This window comes from Diospyros lotus, chromosome 3 (genome assembly GCF_014633365.1).
Source record: "Diospyros lotus cultivar Yz01 chromosome 3, ASM1463336v1, whole genome shotgun sequence".
In the NCBI taxonomy this organism is placed as follows: domain Eukaryota; kingdom Viridiplantae; phylum Streptophyta; class Magnoliopsida; order Ericales; family Ebenaceae; genus Diospyros; species Diospyros lotus.
The window spans coordinates 27,741,229-27,749,652 of NC_068340.1; the positions used below are offsets into that span (position 1 = coordinate 27,741,229).

Consider the following 8,424-nt stretch of genomic DNA (forward strand, 5'->3'; position numbering starts at 1 on the left):
ATCCGTTGGCTTGCTTCGAGGAATGGCGATCTCACGGCATACGCCGTCTTCTATTCTCGGGGTCTCGGGAGTTGCGACATGTGGCATGGTCTTGGCTAACCCTAACCGAGTTTTCTTCCCGGCACGAATTTTCACGTCGTCGATTCCTTTGATGAACCTCCTCACTGCGATCTCCATAACGATTCACCCTCATCCTCAGGTTTGTGGGGTGCACCTCCAGCTTGCCATCACAACATCATTGTTCTTTCGTCACTAGAGATCGCAAATTTGAGGAATGCACTGATTCAACTCGTTGAGATGCTCTTTTAGCTTCTCTTTTGTCTGGAACATGTCTTTTACCCCGAAGCTAAGAGACACCATTGGATGGCATAATCTCGACATGCTTTTGGGCTGCATGAGCTTGCATTTGAGCCAATGTCCTAACCACGTTAGCGAGCTGTGTGACCATACCTTCCAGCGCTTCCTAGCATTGTTGCCAGGCATGGATCGTCTCCATCCCTAGGATCGAAGCAATAGGTTGGGTAGGAGCCCATGGGGGCACACCGACGGTAACCCCAGTTGGTGGCGGAACAGAGGCACCCGTTGTAGAAACAATGGGTTCTCAAGACTGGCGGAACATCATGAGGTTGACCGCAGTGAATCTCCTGCAAATCGACCACTGCATTAGAGATTCGTGTGTTCCTTCCTCTCACCATGATCGGCGATCAGAACGGGCCATTCCTCTAGCGCCAAAATGTCAACGTGCGGATTTGGTCGACCGTGATTTGTTTGCCCGCTCTGAGAAATGGACATGAAATGGGAGAAGAGAAGACGCATCAGGGAACTTTTTGTGGTTCAATCAGTGTTCCGGTCACCGGTACCTGCAAGCACTCCAATGCTGAAGTAAGTAAAAAAGTAGGGAGAAACTGTGTATCAGTAGGCTAACAGGGAAAACATACCCTGACCTTGAAGAGAGCCTGCTCATATATGAGGAGATATCCTCTCTGTTTGCATCATGCTTTTGTAGGTGATGAGACTGAATATCGGTGCCGGTAGGGGTTCCCAAGTGACAACATGGTGTTGACAGAACCCTCATTAAAGTGGATGTAGGCGGGCACATAGATACCCAGTAGAGGCTGCAATGATATTGCTGCATGCGGGTATAGGGCCAGGATGAGACCGGCATGGGTCGAGAGAAATGGGCTAGATTGGGCCTAGACGGTTTAGCTAGAATGATGTCTAGCCCATGATTGTTCTCTAGTTATTTTGTGGCCTTCTTGCATATGCGAGCTGAATGGTCGACCTGCGAGCTAGGTTGGTTCCACGGTTTGCGAGCTTAATGCGTTATTGGGAGCTCGCATGATTGCCCAGTCTGAGCTAGGAGTAAGTGACGTGCAACTTGTATCTAACAACCTAGGCCTTGGGCCTATGTGGGCTTTAGGAAATTGGGGCGACTTGTTGGATTAAGTCCAACTCGTTTCATGTTTCATGCAAGCAAAAAATATATATAACATATTATAAGTTATTTAAATCAAAGAAAACTCATCACCATTAAATTTTTGAACAAATGATGAAAAAAAAAGTCACATCTCATTGCTAGAAAAAAAGAAAAAGAAAAGGATGACATAAAGATAAATTGAGAGAAAGAGAAATAAAACGCTATCAAATAAGACATTTTCCATATTTAAAAAAAAAATTACAATAAAAATAATTGATAACACAACTTTTAAATCATGAATAAATGGACCATAGAATTATGTGTAGTATCTAGGTTGGTTCATATATTTTACCCACTATTTTATTTTAGTGGTTCCAGTCCACCAAATTAAATGTCATAGTTAAGAATTAAAAAATTAAATTTAATTACCCAAACTTTATAAAATTATAAATTCACCATGGTTCATAAATTTTATAAAAATATTATTCAAATATTAAATTGTAATATTTTTTTATAATATTTAAATATTTATATAATATAAAATATAACGCATCAATGCATAACACATCATCAAGTATGTAGTGGATGGGCATCTTTGTAGTAAATCACTTATTTGCCCTCGCTAATTGGGTTTTATTTGCATTTTCAGAAAAAGAATGTGGAGCGATTATGAGGTTAGTTGGGATGCAAATTCGAAATCAAACCAATCATGTAAAGATGGTAGCTTAATAGAATAAAAATAATATATATATATATATGAATTGGTCCGAATTTAAGTTTATAAATTCAAATTTTAATTTTATTAATATTTAAAATGACATTACATTATAATGTTATTAATTTAAGTGAATTTTATTGACAAAATTTATATGAACAATGGGATCAAGTGTTTTGGAAAGTAAAATAATTTTTTTTTTTTATCTCTAAGTTCCTTATAAATTTCTTAATAATATGATATTTAGTTAGACTTATAATTTTGTTGTACCTTTTCAAGCAGTTAATTTTTTTTTAATATTTTTATATTGATCAAATTTATATTTTTATTCTTATACTTCTATAATTTTTTTGTGTGTTCATTTAAAATTTTTATTATCTTAATTACATTATTGAATCTATATTTTTTACTCAATTTAAAGGTTAAATGGATTAAAAAATAATTAAAAAACAAAAAGTTTGAATTACTAAAAAAAATAAAAAATAAAATATAGAGATTAAATTAATTATAAAATTAGTTCAGATGTATAATAAAAAAATAAATAAATAATCACGTGAAAAAACCCGTAAAATATAGGATAAAAATTTAAAATTTTCATTTTATCAAGTTTTTTATTGTGTGTTATGATCAGTTTGTAGATTTACAAACACAATATTATAATAAATATCTAACTAAATAACCGGCGCCCGTGGCCTAATGGATAAGGCGTCTGACTTCTAATCAGGCGATTGTGGGTTCGAGTCCCACCGGGCGTGTGCGTCCGCCCGTGAGTGTGTGTATGTTCCTATATATAATATAATAGTTTTCGAGTTTTGCTAATCCACCATTATTAATAAGATTTGTTATGTTTTGCTGCGTAAATTCACGCCGTTCTTGATATATGCCAACCATAAGAGTAATTAATATAATTTCTATTCTAAAACATGAGTCTATATTCATGCCAATTCTGAGGGAGCGTGGTATAATTGATCCAAATATATGATATTATATTGTAATGCATAGTCCACTAATCATGGAAAGAAATAACTTAAATCTTATCTAAGGAAGGATCCTCAATGGGTCAAATCAAATGGTACAACATGCTCCTTTCAAAGGAGAAGCAAAATCCCAGGATCCAAACAAATCCAACAAAGAAATGAACCAGCCTTTTTGCTTTGTATAATCCCCCCACTCAACGTATCACTGGGGAAAAAAAATAAAGACCCTAACACAAGATTTCAAAATATACTCGCTAATAGAATCTACTGTCTTCTGGAAGTATTAGAAATACAAATTACCGGGTTTTAACTTTTATGTAACCATTGAGCAGCAACACAAGACATATGGAAAAATAGTGTCGCATACATGATTAATGGGGTTGAGCACAACATCAATACGCCACGTCCCTTAGTTTGCAGACTAATAAAGTTTCTTCCCTTAGTTTGCAACTGGTTTTGAGGTGACATTCTTTATGGCCTCCGCATATGTCTGATGCTGATAGGTAAGGGTGGATTCAAGCAAGTCCCAAATAGATGTTTTGGGATTCCAACCTGGTATTTGAACAAAACCAACCCTTCTGTCAGACTATTACCGACCCTTGAAATAAGAGTCTTATTACGGGGCCAGATGCACTTACCCGAGTGTCTTATAGAAAGAAGGTAAAAAGACAAAATTGCCCCTCAAACTTTGTAAATTTGCAAAGCACTGCCCCTACTCTCTGCTCGCTCCCCTCCCATGGCCGCGCCCTCCGCTGCCTTCGCCTCTCCACAGCGCCTCGCTGCCATGTCGTCGTCGCCTCACTGCCATCGCCAGCCGTCTCTGGAAGATGCAGCGACGGTCGGCGAGGCGACGACGTGGCGAAGGTAGCAAAGGCGCAGCCATGGGAGGGGAGCGAGTAGAGAGCAGGGGCAGGGGTGATGCTTTGCAAATTTGCAAAGTTTGAGGGGGCAATTTTGTCTTTTTGCCCTCTTTCTATAAGAGGCTCAGTAAGATTTTTCCTTGAAATAATGACTATAAGCGAGTGGCCGCAGTGCATACCAAGTTGTTTATTGATTATGGTCATATCAGGAATCCTCTTGTCACTGTCATCGTAACCTTCTCCATAGAATTCCTTAGAGCTTACATCAATGGTGGGTGATTCCAGAGGAGGTTCTCCGCTCACCTTAGAATAAACCTGTCTCAAGAAAGAATTATATTGTGAAAACTAATGCCGGAAAAAAACCGCCAGGATGAAAAATGAGTCTCATTCACCTTGGTCATCATTTCAGCAAGCTGCCGCACGGTGACCTCATTGTTAGGGTTGCCCACATTGAATATGTGACCATTGGCCCTGGCCGGATTTTCCTGTGAGCAACACCACCAATCAAATACTATTTCTTGGATCAATCAAGACAACCAAAATTGGAAGGAAAATACACGTACAATCATCAACAGGACTGCTTCAATAGCATCCTTGATAAAAACAAAGGTTCTCTGTGATTGGCCACCATCCACAAGCTTGAGGGGCTCACCTCTAAGAAGATTCTGAAGCAGAAAAGAGCAAGATTAGTACAAAGTATAAAAAAACTACAGAAACACAAAAACTAGTTTCAAATTCTTTTGGGAGGGATTCGAATATATACATTACTAAAGCATGCCAAAACTCTTGGAACCCCCTCACTGGGACCATCAATGCCAGGAATGAAGTCCATCCTGGGACCAATCCAATTGAAAGGTCTCACAATTGTGAATTCAAGTCCATTTTCCGCACCCTCAGCTGTGAGCAACAAAATATAAGTAAATAAGAATAGTACACTAAGAAAGGCTTGCAAGCAGCCAGTGCAGCTTAACGGTGAACTTGCCATAAATCAGCCTCTCTATCAATTGCTTTGCACAAGCATAGGACCACCTCTGCTTCTCAATGGGGCCAAAAATGCAGGGGGAAGCATCCTCTTTAAGAACATAATAAGCAGGGTCCTATTTGATCACAGCAACACATATTCAGAACTTCCACTTGGTTGCATGAACTATGTTAGAAAACACTGAGATGATGCCAATTCTGATACAAAGTTACAAGTTATCATCATCCTAAAACTACAAATATAGGAACGAGAAATAAAAAGTCAATTGGGATAGCTATTTACACATGCAACATCAATGTTACGAATGCTACCATGGTCCAAACATATATCTTATGGTAATCTATAACTAGGCCATGTTTCCATAAAAACAATATAAATAACTAGTTAATGATCATCTAAAACAAATTTCATAAAAGAGATAAAAGGTTATGAAATTCCAAGGGGAACTGCAATTAGAAGACCATTAGCATGTTAATGATATTGACATAAAGATCACATCAGCCCAGCAATACATAAACTCAAAAAGGTTAAGCACTTTCTGCTGATCAAAATATTTAAATGCAAGCACCATAAGAGGGCCCCATGATTATACTAGTTGAGCAAGTAGTTTTAGTTTCATTTGCTTTTCAATTTTACACCAACCTAGTTAGATGTGCAAATTTTGTTTTTGTTCTTTTGCTCAATCAAGAGTATGGTTAACCTGGTGAGGCCATTCAATTGCTGCCTGAGAGGGTAGGCACCCCATGTGGTGTGCCCGTGTGTGCATTTACACAAAAATTTATTCTAGCTACCTGACTGCCCATGACTTTTAAGTAAAACCCCTTCTAGGGCCTCTTTGGTACCATAAAAAACCCCCACCCCGTTAAACCCATGGGTTGGACACCTGACCGTCCATAGCTCCCAAGTCAAACCTCCTACACTTAGGTCCTCCTTAGTAACATCATGAGCCCCCACCCCATTAAACTCATGGATCATATGGCCAGGGCACCACCAAGCCATGAGAGGTAGTGAAAGAGGCACCCCCAAGATTCAAACACTTAACCTTGAGAACATTACCAACCGCCATAAACCACTTGGGCTACCATCAACCCACAAATTTTGTTTCTGAACCATCATATTACATTCTTTTCACAGTTCAAAGATTTAATCATCTATCACATAAATTTTAATTTAAGGGGTAATAACCTCTAGCACCAAACTTTTGTTTTCATCTAACTGTTTAGTCGCTTCTAATATTTCAAACTCTAGAAGCAAGACACTCCCCTTTAACCTAAAACAAATTCAATTGACACTTTTTATGCATATAAAAAAATAAAGTACATTCTTGTCTACGTCCTATGGTATTGTAATTTCAAAGTAAAACTCATTAGTTACAACAATATGTAATTTGTCAACTCTTTAGCCAAGTAACATATTTTAGATGAAAAACTATGTGAATCGATTTAATAATCACTCCCAATTTTTTTTTTGGATCAACATTTCTGAAGTATTTTTTACTCACTGATAAAATATGTCATTCAAACAAGAAGCAAAAAAATTTAACGAATGCTATCTAATGGGTGTCATTTAGTAGATTAAGACTTTGCATGAATATGAATAAATTGCTCCAGTCATATCAATCATTCTAGAACACTATTGAAATGATGCTAAAATCCTTCCAAAACACAAACTAAAATAATTCAAATGATTGAATCAAAGAATTTTTAGTATGCCTGATCTATTATATATGACACACCTAACGTCTCAAGCCAGTCCTTTTCTTACATAATGCTGGTTTGACCGGATTTCATCATGAATAACAATAAAAGGAACTAAAATGGAAATGTTTCAATTAATTTTGATTTGCAAAAGATCACACTGGAAGGAAACTGCCCCCTAGTTAAAACTCAGTTTTGGGAAAGGAGAACTCTCCAGTGAGATTTGCCACTGTGCTAACCACAAAGAAAAGAAAACTGCATGTTGGGAAAGGAGATGGTTTTAGAGGAATGCTAATCGTCCACACGCTGCATTCCAACTAACAAACACGCTTCTGACTTTCAGACCAATCACTTAGGACGCTGCCCAACTAGCAAAAGTTACGTATTAAATAAGAAATGAAAACAAATAAATAATCATATAAAACCTCAGGGTGCGTAAGTTACCAGCATATGACCCAAGTATGAAAAGAAAAATGACATAGATCTATTTCATATGAGAATAATTCGGTGAGTGGGAAAAGGGAAGAGAAAATGAAGCCTCACCTGCCGCAGAGGGTGATCTTTAGGAAGAAAGCTTCCAATTGTTTTCCCATAGACTTCACATGTAGAGAAATGAATGAGACGCTTGTTGTTTTCTGAACAGTACTTAACCTAAACAGCAAACAGCCAAAACCCGCGTCAACTTCAACCAATCACAGCAAGAAATCCTTAACTTCGTAACATTGAGTAATTGACAGAAAAGATGTCAAGAGCCACCGCAGTTGACATCAGAAACTTGAACTCCATTCAAATTCAACACCAGCAATCAGAATCTAAAATGCATACCACTGGAAGCGCATCGATGAAATTGCTGTAAATCGTATCAAGAGGACGTGTGTTGTAATCCGCTGGAGTACAGATCGCCGCAAGATTTATGGTCTACATGACAAAAAGGATCAACAACGAGCAAGAATTGTATGCATGCAGCGCGTATGAACTAATTGGCACCAAACCGCTTGCTAACAGAAATAGAAATGCGTGAAACGTAAATAGCGTGATTGAGAGGCAAAAAAGTTCAAGAAATCATTCGCCCTTCGAGTTTCAATGCACATAGATCAACATAGACCTAAAATCACAAGAAGTATTGAAAAAGGAAAAGAGAAGGAACCATCAAGAAAGTGTATTCATTTGGGGAAAGTTGAAAAAACGAAAAAAGAACCGAGCTTAATTTAAGGGATGCCGATGGAGAAGCGCATAATTTAAACGTGCATTCAAGTTCCACAGACATCCAAAACCATTTGAACGGGGAATCCGGAATTAGAACGCATGCAGAGTTGGAGACAGTGAAGGGGAGAGAGAATAATACGAGATCTGCCATCTTGATGAGCCCTTCGAGCCTGGAGTCATTCTTGATGTTGAGGCGGTGGAAATGGATACGACCGGCCCAGGGGAGGGATGGCGCTTCAAGAAGGTGCTGGATCTTGTCGCTGTAGACGTCGACGGCGAGCACCGTGTGCGGCGTCTCCGCCATCAGCTTCTCGCAGAGGTGCGAGCCAATGAATCCCCCCGCCCCAATCATGCATATCGTGAAACGCTTGATAGGGTTTCCGTCCAGATCTACTCTGTTAGCCACCGACGCCATGCCTCTCTCTCTTTCTACAAATGCGCGCTTTCTCTTTCTAAATCTATCGCCTCTCTTTCCGTCGTCTCTAGAATATCAAACTGGCGTCGTCTCGTCTGGGGATATTTAAAGCACGGAAAAAGGAGGGAGGGGAGGAGAGGAGAGGCGAGAAGAGT

General features: G+C 38.7%; 1 protein-coding gene and 1 non-coding gene across 2 annotated transcripts; one reads left to right on the top strand and one right to left on the bottom strand.

Moving 5' to 3' along the window:
- The first annotated feature begins 2,814 nt into the window (after window positions 1-2,814).
- TRNAR-UCU (transfer RNA arginine (anticodon UCU)) lies at window positions 2,815-2,887 on the top strand. Its single transcript has one exon. It is a non-coding gene; the product is annotated as a tRNA-Arg (tRNA).
- A 258-nt stretch (window positions 2,888-3,145) lies between these two features.
- LOC127797395 (UDP-D-apiose/UDP-D-xylose synthase 2-like) lies at window positions 3,146-8,424 on the bottom strand. Its single transcript, XM_052330256.1, has 9 exons — window positions 7,994-8,424; window positions 7,474-7,566; window positions 7,192-7,299; window positions 4,952-5,066; window positions 4,733-4,866; window positions 4,533-4,634; window positions 4,362-4,454; window positions 4,149-4,284; window positions 3,146-3,661 (listed from the first exon to the last, which is right to left on the bottom strand). The coding sequence occupies exons 1-9, from the start codon at window positions 8,267-8,269 to the stop codon at window positions 3,549-3,551; spliced, it is 1,170 nt and encodes a 389-aa protein (XP_052186216.1). The 5' UTR covers window positions 8,270-8,424; the 3' UTR covers window positions 3,146-3,548.